Source organism: Protopterus annectens, chromosome 1.part0, assembly GCF_019279795.1.
Source record: "Protopterus annectens isolate FY-2018-M chromosome 1.part0, PAN1.0, whole genome shotgun sequence".
Taxonomy (NCBI): Eukaryota; Metazoa; Chordata; order Ceratodontiformes; family Protopteridae; genus Protopterus; species Protopterus annectens.
The window spans coordinates 463,242,326-463,266,735 of NC_056725.1; the positions used below are offsets into that span (position 1 = coordinate 463,242,326).

The 24,410-nt window shown below is 41.5% G+C and overlaps 1 protein-coding gene across 1 annotated transcript in view; it reads left to right on the plus strand.

Annotated features, from left to right (window-relative positions):
• Window positions 1-16,654: 16,654 nt before the first annotated feature.
• Window positions 16,655-24,410, plus strand: part of HAUS7 (HAUS augmin like complex subunit 7) — a 403,197-nt gene continuing 395,441 nt past the window's right edge. Inside the window, exon 1 of the mRNA XM_044060457.1 lies at window positions 16,655-16,791. Within this exon, the coding sequence (XP_043916392.1) occupies window positions 16,735-16,791 (57 nt within the window). The 5' untranslated portion in view covers window positions 16,655-16,734. The remainder of the gene's footprint in view (window positions 16,792-24,410) is intronic.

Sequence of the window (24,410 nt, forward strand, 5' to 3'; positions counted from 1 at the left end):
CAGGGAGCAAGCCCCCCTGCAGCCCCCATGTGGGGGGCTGTGCCCCCCATACCCGCCCTACTTATATATACTAACTTTGAGATTGCACAATCACACACACAAAGGTAACTCACACCCACACATTTCATAGCCCCTTGCACACACACATCACAGCCACAATACACACTGACATACACTAAAGCCCCTAACCAACACCCTTACACATACATACTTACCTGAACTTACACCTATCCATTCACACACCACAACACCAGAAGCGCTATTGCAAAATCTCCAAACTTCGGGATTTTGAATGTCGTGCTTCTGGGGTTTCGCGATTTAAAGCTTTCGGCTATAGCATTTTGAAATACTGAAATTCGGGATTTCAGTATTTCGAGATTCTATAGTGGACCCATATGCATATATACATATACACTCATCACTTATCATCAGAAGATGCATAAATCAAACAATGATCTTTCAGTAAAAATAAAACACCCAAAACAACAAACTGGAAGAAAAAAAATAGCACTCTTTTTGAAGGGAGCAAGCCCATTATATCACCATAACCACATCTCTAAACACACTTTGCAGTCAGAGAACAGTGTAGGTAAGGGGAAATTTCCATACCTGCACTGTCCCACAATCAAATTGTCATGGACTTCTACTGTTCCTTACTCACAACCCCTCAAAATACCCCAAACTTCCTAACAAATAAAATAAACATGTCAATAATTCCATAACAGTACAGAAATATGATATTTACCTTAAGGGCAAATATAAACATTTTTAAAATGGGATACTGACTACAAGGATCCACCCAGATAAGATATGATAAAAAGCACTTGAGCTCCTATATATACACACAGACATATATCTGTCTATAGAAATATACATACATATATTATAGGGTCCATGCATTTTTAGCTAAACATTCAGAATGCTGAACATTAGTTTTGTATCTTTTGTGATGCCCCACCTCTGAGCCAGTAATGAAGGAGCCTCAATCCTCACCACTGGCACCTGTGGGGCACGTTCACCGGGAGGATAATGGACACACACAGTATCTCCAGATGCAGCTCTCTGCATCAAGCACAATTTCCCTTAAGAGAACACAGGGAACACAGGCAGTCCACGGGCTGGCCCTCTCTCTTTCTCCAGATCCCCAATAAGACTCCCTACTGGCACAGCTATAGAGGTGAGTCCTTAGCCAGGGTTCCAAGCCAAGTCCTCCAACACTCTCTCAGTCCAACCAGTGCTTTGTGTCCCTGGCCAAATAGCTCATACATACAGACACACACCTGGGAAAGGCTGGCACAGGTTTACTAGCTATACCTTTTATGTCCAGATTATAAAGGTACTTATCACTGCCACCAGAACCCCTCATCAGCTACTTTAAGGCCCTTAACAAAGAGTGTCCAGTTTTATTGTATAACATTAATACTACTACAAATGGTAGTTTGACCAAGAGCAAGGCTATTAGGAGTGACCCACACAGTGTCACCAAATAAATATGAAAATACTCTCAAAACTTAACAACAATAAAGCAATATTTAAACTAAGCTTTCACTATATTCCTGACTGAATCTAAGAGAATTATACTATTGCCTACTTACTTAACTTACTTAATAGAGCAAGGCAGATGATGTGGTGAATGGTCCTTCTTGTTGTCAGGCCCAAGATGCCCAGACTCCCTAAGAGACTTCTCAAAATAATATCTAAAACATTACTTCTGGGATAGCCTGCAGAATGACATCACTTCTGGTCATTTGAATTCAGTTCCCATGGAAACCTCCATTGCTGGAAGCTGGCAGAGTTTAGACCTTACCTGTAAAAACACACACACACAAGGGCTTTTGCTCAGATCTGGCAGGTGCTGGAAGTCATAAAACAATTTCATACCTCCATGTTTCCAGAGTAGTAATTAGTTCACTCCAAAGACAATGCAGAAAGCTTCCTAGTACAGACTTTGTCTCTCTAGCTACATTGAAACCTGTGAAATAGCATCTTTATGGCCTAGTCCATAAAGTGATTTAATTTCAGATACATTTTTAAAGTTTGCTGGACTGAGGTTAACCTCCTGTCTTCCAGTTTCCTCTATTAAAACATACACATTTAAACAGTTACAATAGTGCATGTACATTTCTGTTCTCTCCAGTAGGGCACACTGTTGATACATTTTAAAACACAAGCACTTTACAAATACATTTTCAACACAAACATCTGTACAAATCAGTTTTATATACACATGACATACAGTTCTAATACATTTGTAACACAAGCATCTTGTATAAATCAGTTTGATATTCACAAATGACAAATAATTACTTTAGCTGTGCTAGTTGTACCTCCTATCATCACATCTCCAAACAGTGGGGAGTGAGAATTTGCCCTTTATCCACTGTTGTTTGATCTCACAGTTGGTATATACATATATATATATATATATATATATATATATATATATATATATATATATATATAAGTTCCAGGAGTGTGGTGGACACAGTGTGGTTTGCCCCCTACATAATACTTTGGATTCTTTTTTATTCTAAAAATAAAAATACACGGATGTGTATATATTGTTGTTGTATTTCGGCTTTTCCCGGTTAGGGGTCGCCACAGTGGAACTCCGGTCCGCTAATGATTGGCAGTAGATTTTCACAAACGCCGAGGTGCCAGCTTGACGTTCAACCTTCAACGAAGGCACGCCCATTTACGCATGTCTTTCGAATGCCCACCCAACCGCGTGGAGGACATGCAGACTCCACACAGAAGGCACTCCCTGCACTCCAGCCGAGAATCAAACGGGAGAACCTCTTGTTGTGAGGCAACAATGCTACCGCTGCACCACCGCAGAAGTACGCATGTGTATATATACACTATGTATATGCATATACACATATATATAGCTGTACATAGAATCACTGGAAGGAACTTATTTTAACAAATTCAACTTCACTGTCACTGTAAAGTGAGAGTTTGAGTAATTACTGAATCTACTGTGTTTATTTATTTATTTACATTTGTTTACCGGGAAAGTCCGACTGGATACGGGTCCATTTTCAGTGGAGGCCTGGGGAGAAAAGCTCCACAGTATAATAGAATGCAGTACATGAGAGAACAAAATATAGAACATACAATTGATTTTAATACATAATAGGTTAGAAGTTAACAGTTTTAGTTAGTACAGTAGACAGTCATTGAGGTACATAGTAAAAACATCGAGGTACATAATCAAAAACTTAAAAAAATAAAGTTTTTTTTTTTACCAGTATCTGGGTTTACAAGCTTTTTAGGGAAAATCTGTTTATACTTATCTGAACATGTGACACAATTAGATTTAACCTGGAATGTAACATGAGCATAGCCACTTAGTTAAGTAGTGGGTTTTAAGGAGTTTTTTGAAATGATTGAAGGAGGTGCTAGAAGTTATATGGATTGGTAATGTGTTCCAGGTTTTGGCAATGGTGCTGGCAAAGAGTGATTTACCAGTGTTGTTTTTATGTTGGATGACAGTTATTAGGTTCTGGCTGTTAGATCGTAGGGCTCTAGTGGGAATGCGGGGCTGTATTAAATGCTGAAGTGCTGGGGTTAACTCTGGGAGGTAGTAGAGCTTGTGAGCTATAGAGAGTTGATTGAGTACGAGTATATGAGGCAACTCAAGCCAGTTAAGCTGTTTTAGGAATAGACAGTGGTGTGACCTGTAAGAAGCATCAGATGCAAACTTGGCAATCTTATTATTGCAAGACTCCATTTTATTCAGTTTATTTTGGCATAAATTAATCAAGATGGGCGAGGTGTAGAGGAGGATGGATAGGAGATGAGTCCTAGCTATGGTGACTTTGGTATGTTTAGTCATAAACTGTTTGTTCCTGTAGAGGAGGCCTAGCTTTTTATTAACTTTCTTGATGGTTTGTGCTATGTCGATTTCAAATTTCAGGTTATTGTCTATCTCTATGCCTAGCAGTTTGGCGTGTGTGGTTGAACTAATTTGAATGTTTTTTTTTGGAGTTGATGATGAAGTTGTTGCTCAGGGGAGGAGATCTACCTGGGCCAAAGAGAATTAGTTTGTTTTTTTTGGGGTTAAGAAGAAGTTTGATGTTAGTGAACCAGGTTTCGGCTAGGGAGAAGGTGTTTTGGGTTAGGGTTTGTAGTTCACTTAGGGTGGGGGCGACACATATAAGGGTTGTGTCGTCAGCATATTGTACTACTAAGGCAGTTGACAAGGATGAAGATATCTGGTTAATAAATAGGGAAAACAACAGAGGGCCGAGGATAGACCCTTGAGGAACTCTTATAGTTACTGGTAGTGGGGGGGACAATTGGTCTTACCATAAGACAGCTTGCTGTCGATCTGACAAATAGCTGTTAAACCATGATACAGAGGAGGGAATTATATTTAGGGTAGATAGAGTTGCAAGAAGCATGCTGTGGTTAACCATGTCAAAGGCTTTTGATAAGTCTAAGAATATCGAAGAAGTAAATAGACCCTTGTTTCTGTGGTGGTTAACTATGTTTGTAAATGATAATAATGCTGTTGTGGTGCTGTGGGAAGGTCTACAGCCATGCTGGGATATGTAGAGTAGGTTGTTATTCTGGAGGTATTGCATAAGTTGAGTATGAACTACTCTTTCTAATATTTTTGATAATGGTGGCAAGATAGCTATAGGGCGATAGTTGGTATGTTCTAAGGAGTTATCTCCTTTGTGCAGTGGGATGATATCGGAAGTTTTCCAAGAGGCTGGTACTTTGCATTCTGACAGAGATCTATTAATGAGAATGGAGACTGGATAGGCTATAGCTTCAGCTGATATTTGAAGGAAGTCTGCTGGTAGCTTATCAGCTGCTAGAGTGGTTGGTTTAAGGACACTGGGTGAAGCTGAAAACTGGGGGTATTGTTTTGTGTTTTGGGGTGGGTTGTTGTAGTTATTGGTGTGGGGTGGGTAGTACCATTATTTTGGACATTGGCAAGGGTCTGGACTGTTTAAGTGAAGAATCTATTAAATTGTGTGGGTATGTTTTCATGATTATTTGGTACCACATGAGTTGGTATAGTGGACTTTCCTGGGTGCAGTATACAATTTATTGTGTTCCAGAATTTTTGGGGGTTATGAGCATATTTTTCTTGTAGGTTTTGATAGTAGTTAGATTTGTCTAGTATGATATATTTTTTGGCTTTGTTCCGGAGCTGTAGGTAATTTTGTCTTAAGGTAGTGATTTTTTTTTTTATATTGAGACCAGGTGTTGTCCCTTTCTTTCATTATAGTTTTAGTGGGATTTGTTAGCCATGGGGCATAATTAGTTTTTATTCTAATGGTTCAGGAGGGTGCATATTGGTCCAGGATTTTTAGGAAGGTTGTGTTGAAGTACTCAACTGCTTTGTCTAGAGATAATTCCTTTAGGGGAGTCCAGTTGCAGTGTTTTAGTGCATTGATGAAGTTAGTAAGTATGAAGGTGTTTTTGTTACGAACCACTCTGAGGATAGGTTGGCTGATGGTTTGGGATTTGTTCCTAATTAGGTAGGTAGGATGATGGTCACTTAGGGTATCTGGAAGACAGCCAGACTGCTGTGTAAGATTGGGGTCAGATACCAGGATCCAGTCCAAGGTGGACTGGTGATTGGATGTTTTGTCAATTCTAGTGGGGGTGGTTATAGTTTGGGTAAACCTGTGGAGGTTTACAAAGGCAGTGGGATTATGGCTGGAGCAGCTGAGCCAGTCAATATTAAAGTTTCCTAATAGTGTGGTTTCATGTGGAATGGAGTTGGACATCCAATTAAGCAGGTTTTCCATATGAGTGATATTATTGCCTGGTGGGATGTAGCCACATGCAATAACTATGTGTTTATGGGAGTTTATTTTTAATTTGGCAAGGATTAGTTCCACATCTTTGACATATTGGGTGTTGTAATCTAGTTGTTCTATGGTGAGGTGGTTTTGGAATATTATAGCAACACCACCTCCCTTTTTCTCTACTCTGTCTTTGCAGATAATATTGTAGCCAGGGGTGGTAATCTCATTGTCATGATGTTTTGGTTTGAGCCATATTTCAGTTAACACAACAATATCTGGTTTGATTAGTGCCAAAAGGGCATGTAGGTCCTGGATTTTCTTAAGTATGCTTCTAGCATTCATGTTTAGGAAGCAGAGAGATGAGTATGGTCTGTGGTATAGGGGATTTAGCTGATTTGAGTTAGGGTTGACAAGTGTTTTGGGTCCTGGATTGGGGTGGACATCTTCACTGCAAGTGAGGTTTTGGAGTAGGTGTAGATAGAGTTTGGTAAATTTGTGAATTATTTTAGTTTGCTTTTGTGAAGAGAGAGGGTTAGTTTTTATGGTTGGTTTGTTGCATGAGTAAGGGAAAGGTTGGGGTGTGGTAAGATAGGATGGTGATATAGGGAAGTTTTTTAGTTGTGGATTCTGTTTGCCATGGGGATGGGGGATGGTTATCAAGTTGCGTGTGATAGGAGGACAGATTGGAAAGAAGGAGTAGGTTGAAGACTATCAGTGTGTAGATGGATGCCTTTAGTAGTTGGGTTGGATGTGTGCAGTACATGTTAATTAGTTTAAGAAAAGGTGGGATGCATACAAGGGTGATATTTGTAAGTGTATCTGATTGGAGTTGTAATAGGAGAGGGAGAGGGATTTTCTGATAGAGGCAGGAAGTGAGGTGCAGTGTTGGGGAGAAACTGCAAGGGGAGGAGGCGACAAATGGTTAGGTATAAAAGAAATGATATGGGAGTGGGTGGGAATGGGGTGGGAGGACAGCGAAGTGAGCCCAAGCGTAGCGAGGGCAAACAGAGCGGGTTGACACCCACAGTGAGTGACTACAAGAAGTGACAAGATTCCCTAAGAAAACAATCAGTGAGCTATGGAGGTGAGTCAGGATATAGAGAGGCAGAAGAGTATGGATTTAAGGCAGAGGGAGAAAATCTGAGGTATAGGAAGGTATAATAGCACAGCAGCATAGGGTAGAGAATGAGAGCAGGCAAGGGAAAGAATAACCAGTGGTGGGAAGCACAGAAAGTAGATAAACCGGACGTTATTAAGGCAGGAGAGAGGAATGGCACAGTATCCAGACAAAGCAATAAAAAAGTCTACAAAGCAATCAGAGACCTGGGAACAGGAGGATAGGTAAGTAAAATATTAGTGAGTCCTACAGTCAAAAGGAACAGGCAGAAATTAGGAGAAATACAAAAGTCAAAAGAAGCAGGCAGAAATCAGGATAATTTAAACTAGGGATATACTCTACTAGAGAGACATTTAACAAGGAAGGAGTGTAACTAACAAAATGGGGAGGGGGAGTTAAAATAAGTTTACATGCAGCCTAATTTAAACACTATGGTAGGGGAGGAGAGAAGAATAACTTGGAAGCCATGGGGGGGATACAGTGCAGCTGCCAGTACCAATGCAGAGCTCAACCAATGGCACTACAAATACTCGTTTGCTTACCAAAGCAATAGCTAGTGCTACTGAAAGGATTACAGGACAAAATTTCGTGGTGTGTAGCTGAAAATAGCAGTTGTAAGCATCTGGATAGAAGCAGAGAGGCTGTGGAGGTGATCAACTAGCAGTCAAGTTTCCTGAAGTTTCTTAGTTTTGGAGTGTCCGTGCTCTCAAGTATGGGGAGGGGAACAAACCAGACCCACTATGTGGTTGCGATGTACAGACACTAAAGGAAAATAGATAAGGAAGAAATTGTAGTAATGGAGTTAGATAACCTCAGTGAAACAAACCTAATATCAATGACATTCAGGGTGTATAGCAAACACTAGGCAGCATAATTACATAGCAATAACATTCTAATAATAGTTCAGTAGACAGATTGCAGATAAACACTGAAAACTAATAATGCTAGTTCATACAAAAACAGCTACAATATATAAACGGACTGCAGAATAAAAATAGAAACAATAACTGTAAAACCACATGCAGCCAAGTAACGTGATTCATACATAAAGCCCTGACTTAACAGGAGCAGAGAACAAAAGCAATATAAGAAGGAAATGCACGGGTTCAGTTTAAAACCCACTTGCAGCCCCTGACATAGTGTTAGACCTCAGAGGTCGAACTGAATGCCAGTTGTGTTGTCTTAACTTCTTAACTATCACTGAAATACATTTTCCATTCAGTGAGAATATCATTTGGAAAAGCTTTCAAGAGCTGTTTTATAAAAAATAAGGTGTGATAACTATTTCACAACCAAGTAAAATACAGATGCCCTATGCTGACCGTCTAAAAAAAACTCCACCTATACTCTGCCACATATCGTCTACTCAGAGGCGATATCTGCTTAACATACAAGTCCATGTCAAACCCAGAGCTGTTGGACATGCTACACTTAAAGAAATCCCAGTCCCTCAGAGACAACACGCTCCAGGGATCTAAACTTTGTCATCACAATGAACAAAACATGCTGGAGGGATAGGTTCCTGACCCAGACACTCCCCAGACTCCGGAATAGACTGCCCATACATGTCAAGCAGAGCACCTCTTTGGCCCTCTTCAAAAGGAACCTTGATGATTGGATGGGAGATAGGAAATTCACCCTGGGGATCATGTCAGTCACCCTGCTAGACAGGGGTCCAGGGAAGTAAATACTGTGGGAAGAAATAGCCAGGGAATTGTTATGGCTAGGCCTGTATAGGCCCTAGGGCCAACAGACTAGTACCAACCTATGAACCTATGTGGTTATTTTTGTTGAATAAACTATACTATCTTGTTTTCCACTCTTGCTCTTTCCCATTTTCCACCTATGCTTCAAGTATCAAAGTATGGTTCAAATAAAGATTCTTTGTTCTTATACCTTCACCAGTATAAACATCACTAACTATGTCTTCAAAACTATCAAGAATCATTTGATCTGCACAGTCTTCATTTGCCTTCTGTGTGAGAATATGAGCAAGTCACTTAATCATATAATGCTCTCATGTCCCCACTGAAACGTGGCAATTGTGCTTTGTGGATTTACCTGTTTAACAAATGCAATTAACACAAAGCTGTTCCTTAAATAGTGAAAGAACCTCTCATCATAGCCAGCTCAGTATTTTTCATGTTAATCTCTGTAAACAGAACTGAAGACTGGGCAGCCACTTGATTTCAGATAAGTGAGTATTGCCAAAGAGTGATCTAATATTCCAAATGAAGTAGTCACTGCACACTTTAGTAATTCTGGAAGCAATCCTTGGGAATACCTCAGTTTATATTCAATGTCTTCCAGTACATCCTTCCTAGCAGAGAATGTTGTTGGATTAACATTGCATAGATGCAGTTGTACCCAGTAGGAACAAGTGCAGGGCAAACCCCAGAAACAAACCCACATTGTGGAACCATAATATCAACAAGCTGTATAATAAAATGAAAAGAATTTTGAGCAGAAGAACAGCAATTCCCAGAATGTTACAGCCACTAAAATAAACAATTCAGAAGCTTCTTAAAATCCACCAAAGCCAAGTTTGAGGATAAAATGTTTTTAATCTCAAAACCACAATGAAGCAATGCGCTAAGCTGATTGTGACTATGTTACCTAGACTGAGGCTGTAGATACAGTGAACCTACTGGACAATAAACTTAGCAATACATTAGCTCTCTCCCCTCCATCTGTCATAGGTTCATAGGTAGGTACTAGGCTATTGGCCCAAGGGCCTATATAAGCCTAGCCAAACAGTACCCTGGCTTTTGCCACCCAAGATAATTATTTTCCTGTGCCCCTGTCAAGCAGAGCTGCAGAAGTGATCCCCGGGGTGAATTTCCTATCTCCCATCCAATCAAGATTTTTCTTGAGGAGTGCTAATGAGGAGCTTTGTTTGATTTGTTCCAGAGTATGGGAAGTCTCTGAGACAGGAATCTATCCCTCCAGCATGTTCTGTTTATTGTGGTGACAAGGTTTAGGTCCCTAGAGAGTGTAGCTTGAAGGGATTGAGATTTCTTTAAGTGGAGCATGTTCAACAGCTCTGGGTACGACATAGCTTTGTATGTTAGGCAGAGATTGCCTCTGAGTAGGCGATATGCGACAGAGTAAAGTTGGAGTTTTTTTAGACAATCTGTGTAGGGCATCTGTTTGAGGCCGGTAATCCTCTTTGTGAGGTATTTCTGTGGCCTTTCCAGTTGTTGTAGACGTCTTGTGAGGTACATACCAAAAGGGGCATTGTACTCTATAATGGGTCTAATGAGTGATGAGTAGAGGGGAACAATGACCTCTTTTTTCCTGGATGAGAAACCTTTTGTGATGAGGTGTGCCACGTAGAATGTGTCCCTGAAGATATACCTGTAACTTGCTCACCTCCAGTTACCACACAAGACCAAGTCCTAAAAGTGCTATTAAAACTAAAAATACTGCATTGATTGGTCCTGACAATAACCTTGGATGCATTTTAAGTTGCATGAAGCACGATGTTCATCACACTGTTTCATCTCAGCCTCCATACAGGTTTTGTAAAACGTGGATGGAGAACAGGTACAGTCATTGTCCTGTCTAAGGGAGGATTTTCCACAGACCCAGGCAATTACAGATCCATAAGTCTGACCAGCCTCATATTCAAAACCATGGAAAGACTCATCATGGAATTAATCAATCAGGACATTGAGAACCTCCAAACACTAGACCCATCTCAGTTTGGCTTCATCAAGGGAAGATCATGCTTACTTAATCTAGTGGGCTTTTTTTGTTTTTTTTGAAACGGTTACCAAAGCAATGGATCAAGGCAAAACAGTACACACCGCATACCTCGATACGACCAAAGCTTTTGACACAAATCCCCAATCAGGCATAGGAGAAAAGCTAAATAAACTGGGAATAAACCCATATGCTACCCACTGGATTACAAACTGGCTCATAGATAGGACTCAGATAATCAAAATTGGGGAAGTTACCCCCACAGAGACCAGCCACCAGTGGAGTCCCCCAAGGTTCTGTGCTGGGACCTCTCCTGTATGGCATTTACTTTTCTGAAGTAAAAGCCAATACCAAAGGGCTTTGGCTGACTAAGTATGCAGATGGCTGCAAGCTAGGAGCAGTCACCGAATCCCCAAATGACTTAGCCATCCTGCAGGAAGGTTTGTCTCAAATAAATAACTGGTGCCAAAATCATGAACTGAAACTAAATGCCAAAAAATGTGTCCTTTGGGAAGTCATCTATCCCAGGGAACTACACACTGACTGACAACACGCCCCTAAGAGATTACCCAGTTGTTTGGAATTTGAGAACTTATGTGGACAGTGACCTAACTTTTGACCATCACTTTAGAATACCTGCCTAAATACTTCACCCATAAATCATCAGGGTCTACTTATTAGTTTCCCCTCAAGTGTTTGGCAATGCATGGTATAGCTGCAGATATCTTGAGTTGACAGTTTTCCTATAAAGCAAAACTGAAATTTCACCAATACCTAGTTGTACACAGGACAACTAGTCCGCCGTGACAAGCACTGTCTGCAGAGTTGCAAACCGGATACTCCTGACATTACTTTATATTTTCACTCCAACTACTAATCAATAAAAAAGGATCTGTTGCCATGGATATGAATTTTCCCACTATCTCTTTTACCTGATTGGTTGATATGGGCATCCTGAGAAAATAAAGAGATTGCCTCATCTTTAACTGACAGCCAGTTAATTCTCAAATGAACTGATATAGGTTAATAAGGTCGTTAGTAGTACACATGCTGCACCCATCACACAAAATACAAAGCAGGCACACAGACCCACACCTGCTGAGGCACTTAAATGTAACCTTCCTAAACCCAAAAGACCCTTCCTAAACCCAAAAGACCTCCTAGATGAAGTACACATAAACACCCTCAGCAGCCCCAAATGCACTCTTTCAAAACAATACCCACATCAACACATACAGCCACATCTATTGGAACATCTACTTCTAAGGCCACACACGAGGCCAAGCCACCACACAATCCAACATTCTGGTCATTGGAGACTCCATTGTGAGACACACTGATGTTCCTCTCACCACGCTAAAGAGAAAGTCACAGTCAGTTGCTTTTCAGGGGCCAGGATTTACTATATTATGCACGCACTCAGGCCATTGGACCAAAAGTACCAGTATGACTAAGTCATAGTCCATTTTGGTGTAAATGACCTGAGACGTACGTCCCTAGACTATATGAAGTGAGACATCATGGACCTTTCAGAATGTGTGTCCCAGACTGGTATGAGCCTAGTACTGACCAGCATTTTACCTTATCTGAGGATGATGCAACAATACGAACAAAAGATAACTGACTTTAATAATTGGTTTACTTTCTAGTGTTTTTCTAAGGGGTGCAATATTTGTCAGCATGGAAGGAGATGGTCAACAGAACATGTTACTTTGCCAGGGATGGTCTGCATTTCTCCCCTCTAGGCTTTTGAATATATTTAGGCAATGACAAACTGAAAGTATTTCCACTATAGCAAATCAAAACCAAGAAAATCTAAAGGTGTTGCTATTCAATGCTAGGAGTCTAAACAAAAAAACTCCATTCCCTAGAAGTTCTCTTCAACCTAGAAAATGCTGATAAATGTGCAGACACTGAGACATGCTTTAACGCTGCAGACAGCAAACTTACAGTGCAAGGTTATAATGTCTTCCACACAGTTAGACCAGCTACTACACAGACAGGCACTAAAGTGAAGGTGTCTCTATTTACATCAAAAATAAATATACCTCCAGGCTGGTCAAACAGGACAATGCGCTTGAGCTTCTCCATGTTCAAATCCAACAAGCAAAATCCAATGCCACTTCCTTACAAGCTATAGTTTCCCCTCTATGACCCATGAAATCCATACCATGTATTTAAACTTATTGGAAACACTCACCATCCAACACAATACCATATTCACAGGTGTCTTTAATTACCCCACTATTAACTGGGAATGATATATGACATCAAACATACAGGCACTGAGATTTACAGACTTTGTCAACATAAACTTCCTGGACCAGATTGTCAATACACCAACTAGGGATGCAACCATACTGGATCTAGTCCTCACTAATGTGGGAGAGTGCTGCACCCCCACCCCACCCCAGTGTAATATCTTCTCTGATAAGGTTAGACCATAAAATGGTCTCCTTTGAAGTAAAAATAAAACCTGGAACCCCAGCTAACCCTGGAATATTCAAGAACTACTCTAAGGCTAACTTCCTACTATTAAGTGATAACCTGGCAAAATTTCAAGCTCCCATAAACCCTGAGAACACTGCTGCCTAAGCAGAACTGTTCACAGAAGCCCTATACAAGTGTGTCAGTAACTGCATTGAGGCAGCTGTACCCACCAGGATGAAGTACAGAACTAACTCAAAAAATAAGCCACCCTGATGGAATCACAACATCAGTACGCTGTATAACAGAAGGAAGAAAATCATGAAATAAATTAGGAGGAGCAACACCCAGCGGGATAAACACACTCATTAAACTAAAACAACTCAAGAGACAAATAACGTCTACCAAAAACAAAATTGATGCCAAGGACAACCACAAGGCATTCTTTAACTACATCCTCAACCTGAAAGGCAATACACAATTGTGTGCAAAGCTCTTTGTAAATGCAGCTACCTATACTGAGCCAGATGATATAGCAAACCTACTGGCCAACAAATTCATCTCCAACTTTACCTCTCTCTCTCCCCCACAACCTTCCCTCAGGAAATACCATCAAATATAATTCCCCCAGCTATCAGTAGGGAACAGGTCCTTAATCCTCTTAAGAACACTACATCAATGGGCCCAAACAATATCCCAAGATGCATTCTAAATAGCACAAAACATGATCTAGCAGGCCATCTGGAATTGCTATTTAGCTGCAGCCTCCAAACAGGCTTCATGCCTTATGAATGGAGAACAGCAACAGTCATCCCTCTGCACAAGGGTGGACCATCTACAAACCCTGGAAAATGAAGACCCATAAGTCTCAATAATCTCATATGCAAAGCCATGGAAAGAATTATCACAATGACATACTGTAGGAAACCTCCAGACACTGGACTCAATTCAATTTGGTTTCATCAAGGGCAGGTCATGCTTAATTAACCTGTTGGACTTCTTTGAGAATGTCAGCAAAGCAATGGATGAGGGCAACATGGTTCAGACTGCCTACCCTGACCTGGCCAAGGTATTTGACACAATACCCTACTCAGGCGTTGTTGACAAACTTGAGGTTAGGTACAAACCCTTATGTCACCTAGTGAATAGCCAGCTGGCTCACAGACAGAACCCAAGAAGTTAGATTTGGGGAGTCCACCTCTACAAAGAGGCTAGTCACAAGTGGGGTCCCTCAGGGACTGGTCGTGGGACTGCTCCTTTTTGTCATTTACTTCTCTGAAGTCAAGGCCAATGTCAATGGCCTCTGGCTGACTAAATCTGCAGGTGACCGCAAATTAATTGCTGTCATTGAATCGCCCACCAACACAAATGTTCTCCAGGAAGGGCTGACACAAACACACAACTGGTGTCAGAGCCATGGACTAAAACTAAATGACAAGAAATGCGTAATTGTATCCTTCAGGAAGTCATCCACCCCTAGTAACTATCATACTGACAGCACAACCCTAAGAGTTGACCCAGTAGTCAAGGACTTGGGGACACACATAGAGAGCAATTTAGCCTTTGACCATCACATGTCTATAGTAGTGAGGAAATCATTCTACGATGTGCAACTTATAAAGAAAGATATGGCATCTAAGTCAAAGAAAGTCATTGTTCCACTGTATTTGGCATTCATCAGACCTATCAGAGTGCAATGCCCCTTTTTGGTATGTACCTAATCAAGCATATCCAACAACTGGATTGTCCACAGAGGTTCCTCACTAAAAGAATACAGAATGCAAGTAACATGTCCTATGCAGACTGCCTCAAGGCCCTATCCCTGTATTCTGTCTCCCACAGGCTCTTGAGGAGAGATCTATGCCTGGCATACAAGGCATCACCAGACCCCACTCTAATGGACCTCCTGCATAACCACAAAACAAACAGCACCAGAATTCCCATTCTAAAGACTTAAATGTTGCCTGGGATATAAATAGGGCCTGCTGGAGAGACAGGATGTATCTCAGAGGCTACCTGTTCTCTGTAACAGGCTCCCCATCCATGTGAAGCAGAGTTCCTCCATAATCCAATTCAAGTGTAACTTGGACAATTGGATGGGGAACAAGAAATTCATCCCTGATTTGGCACCTATGTCTTTAATGGACACAGGCAGCCTTTAAATGGTTCATCTTCCAGGGCTTTCTTTGTAAATGTTTCACCTCATATGCCCCTGTTTACACTTATCAATGGTATCAGAACTTGTCAGAGATTTGGGATGCATGGCTAGACTTAAAAAGGCTCTTGTGGCCATTAGCCTATGAACCTATAGCTATATATCATAGAGAATAATGTTGCTGTGGAACAGACTCCCCATCTACATAAAACAAAGTTCATCCCTGTCCATATTCAGCTAAGATCTACTGATGGGAAACAGCATATTTACCCCAGGAATGTCCCCTGTACTACTAATGGACAGAGGCATCTCTTAAATGTTTTATTCCATTCATGGGTCCCCTCAAGTTATCTATGGTATGACCCCAGTTATTCTCAATTCTCATTAGTGGTAATATATAATTACAGACCACTGGATGGGCAAGACCAATCTGTAACCAAATGAGTTGGGTTAGTTTAAGCACAAAAAGGGATACTGCTAGGCATGAATAGGCCCACAAGGGCAGCTAGCCTAGTACTTGCCTGTGAACTTATAACATCAAGGCAGCAGTCTAGATGATTGTCAAATGCTGTTCTCCAAGTTCTGAGTATTACCACCAAAGTCTGGACTTGAGCAACGCTTGTAGATTCATTTCTGTCATGAAAAATACTGGACAGCAGCTGCTCAGTATTTTACTGCCTCTCTCATGTTTAAGGCAATAGGTTTGGTCCAGAACTACTCTGCATTTGCAACCTCTGGGCTCCGCTCAGAAGAATGACTTAAAAGAATGACTGTACCTTCATCCTTCTGATAATCTTCTCTTATTTATCAAATTAACACATCTTTCCACAGCTTGGGTTGTTCTATGTTAAATCAGCAGTCTTAAGAATAAACTCATTCCTGGTTAATTACCACCAGGCTTCAAGACAAGGTCACCAAAGTCTTTCTTCCTGATTTGATTTTCTGATTTTTATTTAAGAATGCTTAGTATCTTACTTTAAAAAATATATACCAGTGGATTTATGAGGATATTAATTCTCAAGAAAATCCTACAGACTCATTAGTAAGGACCTTTAACAGTTTACTAGTACGTTCCGGTACGCCTGGCTATACTGAAAACGAACAATCTCTGCAGCAGATATCATACCAAATTTCTGTTTAAAAGCAAACACACTACAAAAAATAATAATTAAATGACTTATGAGAAATCACATAGCAACATTATTTCAGTATGTTGTTGTTGTATCTTTCGGCTTTTCCCGGTTAGGGGTCGCCACAGCGGAACTCCTGTCCGCTAATGATTGGCAGTAGATTTTTACGTACCGAGTTGCCAGCTAAGTATGAGTAATAAAAACAGGGTAAGAGTATCCATACGACTGCCGGGTCTTACAATTTACATTCCAAGAGCGGGATCAATTCTTGCCTGTCATTTATAAGATGCTGATGACTGGACGCGCCGTGTAAGTAACATTATCACCACCGCTTCCCTTAACAGCCAATAGCCATCGGGGCCATGTGACAATTACCCAATGGGGAAGCCTTTGGAAGAGTAGGCTTGTTTGTTAGAACATGCTGTCATGGCGGGCTGTTTGACAGAGGAGCAGCTAGCGAGGAGAATTCTTGATCAACTGAAGGTACTGTACTTGCAGTAAAGATCGGAAGTAGATGAGCAATTTGGTTTTGTCATGTAGCAAGAAGGAAAGGAGCAGATCCGTTTTCAGGCGACTGTGTTTTGTTTTCATGTCACTCTAGTTTGGGATGCTAAGCTACTTTCTTTTTGACTTGTGTTTTGTAATGTTGTTTGGCCGCTGGTAGTTTTGGTTGGATCGGTGGGATGGGAATGAAAGTACTATAACATCTGCTTCCACCTAAGTACCTGTAAAACGGCAGTCTTATAATTTTTTGTATTTATTTTGTCGTAGATTAGCCTGCCAGTTGTACATGCAACCCTGGATTTTGTGCAGCACTGGATCTTTCGTATTACCTACCTACGTGTGTATTTATAATGATCTGTGTACATGTCTATATTGACAGAATGTTTATTAGTTGACCGTCAAGTTCAGATGTGCAGAAAAAAACAGACCTCCAATGTATAATCAAAATAAAGACAAAGTCACAGTATGAAACGATAGAAATTGGCATGTACATGCCAGAAAACGGTTATACTAGGAACTTGAAGAAGCCAAAGAGTATGTATCACTCAGCCGTATTCATGAGTTTAATTGAAGAAATTTATAAATACTGCTTTAAGCAGTAGCTTTAGTAATATGGTGAGCCTGTCTGCCTTCCATGCACATGACCTGGGTTTAATTTACAGCCAGTGAGGGTTAATGCCTCACAGCACTTTACAATTTGTTTTTTGACTTGGGAGCCTTTTGTGCACAGTCTCCCCATCATGTGTCTTTGTGGATTGTTGCTGGGTATTCCAGCTTCTTCCCACATCTCAAAGATATGAATTACACTTATTGGCATGTTTCCTAATTGTTCACCTGTTATGTGCAAGTGCACATGTCCTGCCCGTGGACTGATGCTCCTTGCAGGATTAGTTGCTTTGCCTTGTGCCCACTGTATGCTGGTATAGGCTGCAGTTCCTTCCTGACCCTGAACTGGATTAAGAGGGTACTGGAGAATGAATAAATTTTCACATATTGTCAACGATATATTGGGTTTCGTTTCAGTACCCAACACAAGCAAAAAAAATACCACCGTACTTGTATGCATATTGTTAACTGAACACAGACTATAATTTATAATATTTATAGTAAACAACATGTGTCAGAAATAAATCTGGTGTTTACAAAGGATTCCCAGTGACACTGGAGTAGGTATAAGTATAGAGTAACAGTTAATTCTATATATGTTGCAGCTAAATGCTAAGAGAACTTTTGAGACATTTTCACATCAACAACTTAGGTTCATAGGTTCATACTAGGCTATCTGCCCGAGGGCATTTACAAGCCTAGCCCATAGTTTTGTGGCTTACGCCACCCCTTTAGTATGGGGAACTATACCCATTATTTTGCTGTGCCTCTGTTGAGCAGTGACACTGAGGTAATCCCTGGGGTATATCTGCGATCTCCCATCCATTGGTCAAGATTTCTCTTGAACAAGGCCAGCGAGGTGCTCTGCCTCACATATACCGGGATTTTATTCCACAGCATAGGGAGTCTTTGGGTGATGAATCTATCCCTCCAGCACGTCCTATTAATAGCCGTGTCGAGGTTTAAGTCTCCCGCCTTGTGGCTCTGACGGATCTAGATTTTTGAGGTGAAGCATATTCATCAAATCTGGGTTTGACATGGCCTTGTATGTTAGGCAAAGGTCACCTCTGAGCAAGCGGTGGCGACTGAATAGAGCTGGAGTTCTTTCAGTCGGGCAGCATAGGACAGATGTTTGAGACCCTTTATCCTTTTGGTGAGGAACTTTTGTGGCCTCTCCAGCTGCTGCAAGTGTCGGGTCAGATACATTCCGAATGGGGCGTTGTACTCGATCATTGGTCTGATGAGTGATGAGTATAGGGAGACTATGACCTCCCTTGATCTAGATGAGAATCCCTTCATGATAAGGTGGGCAATGTAGAAGGTCTTCCTAACTACTTTAGCTACATGGGTGTCGAATGACAGACTACTATCAACCTGGGTCCCCAGGTCCCTGATAACTTCTTCTGTACTCAGTGGATTGCCACCTATTTGGTAGCTAGGGGTAACCTTGTTTTTCCCGAAGGGTATGACTATGCATTTTTTGGCATTTAACTTTAGGCCATGGCTCTGGCACCAGTTATCCGTTTCTGTGAGACCCTTCTGAAGGATATCTGTGTCAGATGTGTTTTCTACTATGGCCCAGTTTGCAGTCATCTGCAAACTTTGTCAGCCATAACCCTCCTGTGTTAGCTTGTACCGGAAAAGTAGATGCCAAACAAGAGTGGGCCCAGGACTGAGCCCTGTGGTACACCACTTGTGACAGGCTTTGAGTCTGACATGGCGCCAGCAACTCTGACCCTGTGGGTTCTGTCACTCAGCCAGTTTGCAACCCATCTTGTGATGTATGGGTTAACATTTAAGCTGATGAGTTTTTCAATGATACCCGAGTGGGGTATTGTATCAAAGGCCTTCGCCAGATCGAGGTAGGCTGTATGGACTGCCTTTCCCTCATCAATGGCTTTGGTGACTGTTTCGAAAAGTCAACCAAGTTTAGAAGGCATGATCTGCCTTTGACAAAGCCAAACTGGGATGGATCCAAAGTCTGCAAATTCCCTATGTCTTTATTTATGAGGTCCATTATGATCCTCTCCATGGCTTTGCAGATAAGGCTTGTCAAGCTAATGGGCCGGTAATTTCCAGAGTCGGTGGAGGCACCGCCTTTGTGAAGTGGGACCACAGTTGCAGTGCGCCACTCCTGGGTGCGTATCCAGAGGTAAGACTATGATTAAACAGCTGTCCTAGCTGTGGGTTTAATTCCTCGTTGAGTTCGTGGAGCACACAGCCGGGACACCATCAGGTCCCATGGATGCTGTGTTTTTGCTTTGGAGAGAGCAGTTCTCACTTGGGCGTTGGAGATGTTTGGGGGCTGCAATCGCTTGGTATAGATATCTCTCCTTTGGGGAGGGGAGAAGTTTGCACTGAACCTGTCAGCCAGTATGTTGGCAATGTCTGTAGGATCAGTAATCTTCACATCATTTTGAACTAGTTCTGAGCATATCTGGGAGTTTCCTCCCAGGTTTCTAACATAGCTAAAGAAGGCCTTATGATTGTCTTTTGAGTCTTTAGCTATTTTTCTCTCAAAATTTGCTTTGGATGATTTTATGAGAGCTCTTAGTTTTTACTTATAGTGATCAAGGGTGTCTTACCTTTTAAGGATTTTGCTCTATCTTGTAGTAGCTTCCTCCTTTTGTTGTAGAGTTTGTTTATGGCTGGGGTCCACCAGAGTGGACGCTTGCCTTTGGTACAAAGAGTCTTTGTTTTGCTTGGGATTGCCTTATCCATGCAGTCCTGCAGGTGCTGGTAGAAGGCATTTGTAAGTGATTCAGCGGCTTGAGTACTGTTTTCCGTCGGCTCGGGGCCTTAAAGGAGACCACACTAGTCTTTAGAAGTGTGAAGTCGGCTTTCGAGAAGTTCTTTACTGTGGTCTTTTTATTTCAGGTGGGGTGGGATGAGGACCTCCAGCGAGATTAGTTTGTGATCTGATCTCACCAGTGAGGGGTATACTTCCGTGTTGAACATTGTGCTCCCATGTTCGTGATGATGAGATCAAGTATGTTTTCTCCTCTTGTGGGATGGTAACTAGTTGTTCCATGGCATTTGAGTTTATGAATTCCAGGAACTTTTGGGCTAGGGTGTTTGGGCTTGAGTAGTGTTCCCAGTCTATATTAGGGTAATTGAAGTCACCTAGTATGATGGTGTTTGGTGATACATTTATCCCCTCTAGTGTTTTCAGGAAGGCCATGTGAGGTTCCTGAGTTTGTGAGGGTGGCCTGTAACATGCTACAATTTGCAGAGCAGTCTTGCCTATGGTTAATTGCACCTGGATGGTCTCCGATGCATCGTGCGTTGCCACCAATCTTGAGGTGTGGGTGTCTTTGATGAATATGGATACCCCCCCTCCTTTCTTGGTATTGTCCGGATTTTGGGGCCGGAACGCATGATAAGAGGTAAAACCTGATAGTGCTGGGGTGCTCTCAGGAGCCTTGAACCAGGTTTCTGTCACTGCACAGACATCGATGTTCTCCATACTGAGAAGGGCCTCGAGTGCATTTTGAGATTTAGACTTCTGGCATTGAGCAGCATTACCCTTAGTTTTTCCTTTTTGTGTTCTAGGGTGGTAGGTTTAGAATTTGAGCCTTGCCTAAAAAGGCACTATGGGGTGGCAAGAGCCTTTGCCAATATCCGGAATCCCAGGGTGACAGGTGCAAGCCGCCCTTGGGCAGCGTGGCTTGTCCAGCATGTCATCCCAGGCAGACAGACATTGGATCCCTTTGAATGACACCAGAGTTTAAGCCAATTGTTAAAGCTGATCATCTTATCTCTGTATTGTGGCATCATTCTTGGTGAAGGTAGGATACTGCTCAAGGTCAGGGTCATACCTGCCTGGGCTACATAATCAGAGAGCTCCTCAATGTCTCTTTTCATGTAGTCCAAGGAGGTACGCCTCAGGTCGCTTACACCAGCGTGGACAATGACTGAGTCATATTTGTACCTGCTGTTGAGAGACCTGAGTGCTTATGCTATGTGGCGGATTCTAGCCCGACAGGCAGCTTACTGTGACCTTCTCCTTACTCAGTCTGGTGAGCGGACGCCAGTGTGTCTGACTATGGAGTCACCAATGACTAGTGTGTCTGGCATTGTGTTTGGCCTTAAGGGCTGTGACTGTTTGACACTCTGACTGTGAGGTCTATGTGTTGCAGGTGTTGTGTTCTGAGGTGGTGGTTGTTTGGGTGTCTGCTTTGGTGGCCTCTGCTGTTTTGGTAGATTTTTGATCAGAGCCTTGAGTATGTCTTTGTGTGTTTATGTGTATGATTTGAGGTTGTGATGGTACTATGTGAGACTGGGTCTATAGTGTGTGTGGTAACCTTCTCCTCCTGACTGGTCTTGCCAGTCCTATGTTGAGAGAGCTCAGCCTCCAGTTTGGCCGTATAGTTGCATCTCTCGCATGTATTTGTGTTTTGTGGGAGGAGGAGAGGGTTGTCTGTGTACATGAGGCAATTGTAACATTGCCTCAATATTCCCAGGTTCACCAGCTGAGCAGGAGAGGACACTAGCAACTGATCCCTCGACATGCTAGAAGGACTAGACAAAAACTTTAAAAGAGATTCCGGGGACGTGAGTGACCGAGAAATGGGGGGTTGCCTTTTTGGGGGCTATCTATAAGAGTGCCGTATCAAGGTAATAAGTACTGTAGGAGCAAGTGCTAGGTTTAACAGATAGAGAAAAGTCTACTTGGAGTCAAGTAGAGATGATCTTTTAGGTATTAGAGAAAGTGCTAGTAACAGGGATGCTTAAAGGTAAGATTGAAAAGAATGCACTCTGCAGTGTGCACTAGAGAAGTTAGATATGAAAGTAGGTAACTTGAGTTTTACCTGTTTAAAAGTTAAGGTTTAGTGGAGAGTTACTATTTTTAAAACAGCAAGATGGACTGAAAGGGGTGGTTACTTTTGTATTTTGGTACTATGAAATACTGTAGGATGGCCAATAAATTTAAATAATTGAAGGGGTGGGATTTCAAAAGTGATGGTTTTGTGATTACTCACATAAGCCAGTGAAAGTAGAGAGAAATGAGATATATGGTCAGATTAACATAAGAGGCGGGCAACTAGAAAGACAGTGGTATTTAACAAGACAACCTAAATGGGTGGGAGGGAGGGAAAAATTCTGCCTGACTCAGAACAGAGAGAGCTGTGGTCTCTTTTGAAGTTTTAATATGCTGTTAAACAGAATGCAAGCAAAACACAAGGTAAAGAAAACAAACTACAGTATTCAAAATATAGAAAGGCAATACAGAAATACAAAAAAATAACAGCAAACTAACCTTTCCTTCACAGCAAAGTGTAGCAGAGTCTGGATGAGCCTTTCTGGTAAAGCCAGCAAACTTGTCACCCTATACCTTTCCCAAATGGCCATCCTGTGGTTCCACAACTATTTGTATGAATGACAACAAGCAGTCACGTGGCAATAATAACCCTCATCTCTACTACCAGTATCAGTAGGTGTACCACAAGGTTCTATTCTTGCACCACTACTCTACCATTTTTACTAAATATCTCAGTTCAGCAACCCACGCAACATCCATTGTACAATAAGCTGATGATGCATCTCTCATCTGTGCAGCCACCTCTATTTTTAAACTCTTATAAGTAACTGAAAAAGCATTTACAGACATAGAAAAATATCTGTTTCTCAGTCAACTCCTACTTAAGCCACATACGACAAAATGAATGCTATTCTCAAACAAAGCAGCTTAGCTACCCATCCCCTTCATTATCTACTCCTCCAACAACACCAAAATTGAACCTGTGGAACACACCAAGCTGCTAGGCATCACTATCGACAACACCCTTAAATATGACAAACACATAGCCCAGAGTATCAAGAAATACACATCAGACTAGGGACTCTGTACAGAACCAATACATTCCTCACCAATACTTCCAGACAGGCCATTGCCAGAACACATCTACTTTCCACCCTGTTATACGCCTCCCCAATTTTTACAAACCTAAGAAAAACTGACCACCTTAAAGGATCCTGATACTGTTAAACAGAAATTATGGAGAGAGAGAGGAGATAAGTGAATAGATGTAGAAGGAATTGAATAATGCATAAGGTTTGCCTATAACCACACAAATAGATCCCATCATTGTGTAGCTCTCCATCAAATAAACTGGATCAAATTTCCAAATTTTTTAACCTTCAGCCAGCTAACAACTGCTCATACCATCATACACCAACCAGATAACTGCCCTGCCGTAAAAAACTTGGTACAACCCTATTCTAACACTAGACCACACCTTTCATCCAACAAATTATTACTTGAGGTCACTAGATCAAGTAATAGTCATAGGGATGCTTTGTTCTCCAAACAAATGTCTAGAATCTAGAACTCTGTTCCCCAGCAAATGGTTCTCACAACCAACTCTTCCACTTTCAAGAAATTTCTCAAGGAATATATTGCAAATAACTAAATATGCTCCTGCTCTTCCCCAGGCTGACTAGACTCCACTCTTTGCCTTCACTCTTCACGTCCTATTTCTAACCCTCTAAAACTCCTCTCTCAAGACCCCACTGCTTTCTCTTCACTTTACAGCTCTGTTTAGTAATTCACATATTCTTTAAGCTCTCACAACTAATCACACTACCATTCATTTTTCTGCCTTTATCTCAACAAGTCACATCATGGTACCCTAACATCCAGTGCTGGACTACACTCAGTACTTACAAAACAACATATATCTAACCTCTGCTGTGATTATCTGATCCCCTCAAGTGCTATTTTCTTCTCTAGCGTTTTCCTAAAACATTTTAATTGTATCAACTGAAATTGAGTTTATTTTATAATACCTGCTCTATATAACTCCACTGAAATACACATTAACCTTATATGTTGTAATGTAATATAGTATTCTTGGAGCTTTTCTCCCCGGGCCTTGCTGAAAATGGGCTACTAGCCCAGTCGGGCACTCACAGTAAACAAATGTAAAATCAATAAAATCTGATGTACCCAGTGCAAGCCAGAAGAACCTTGTTGCAACTAATTTGTATTC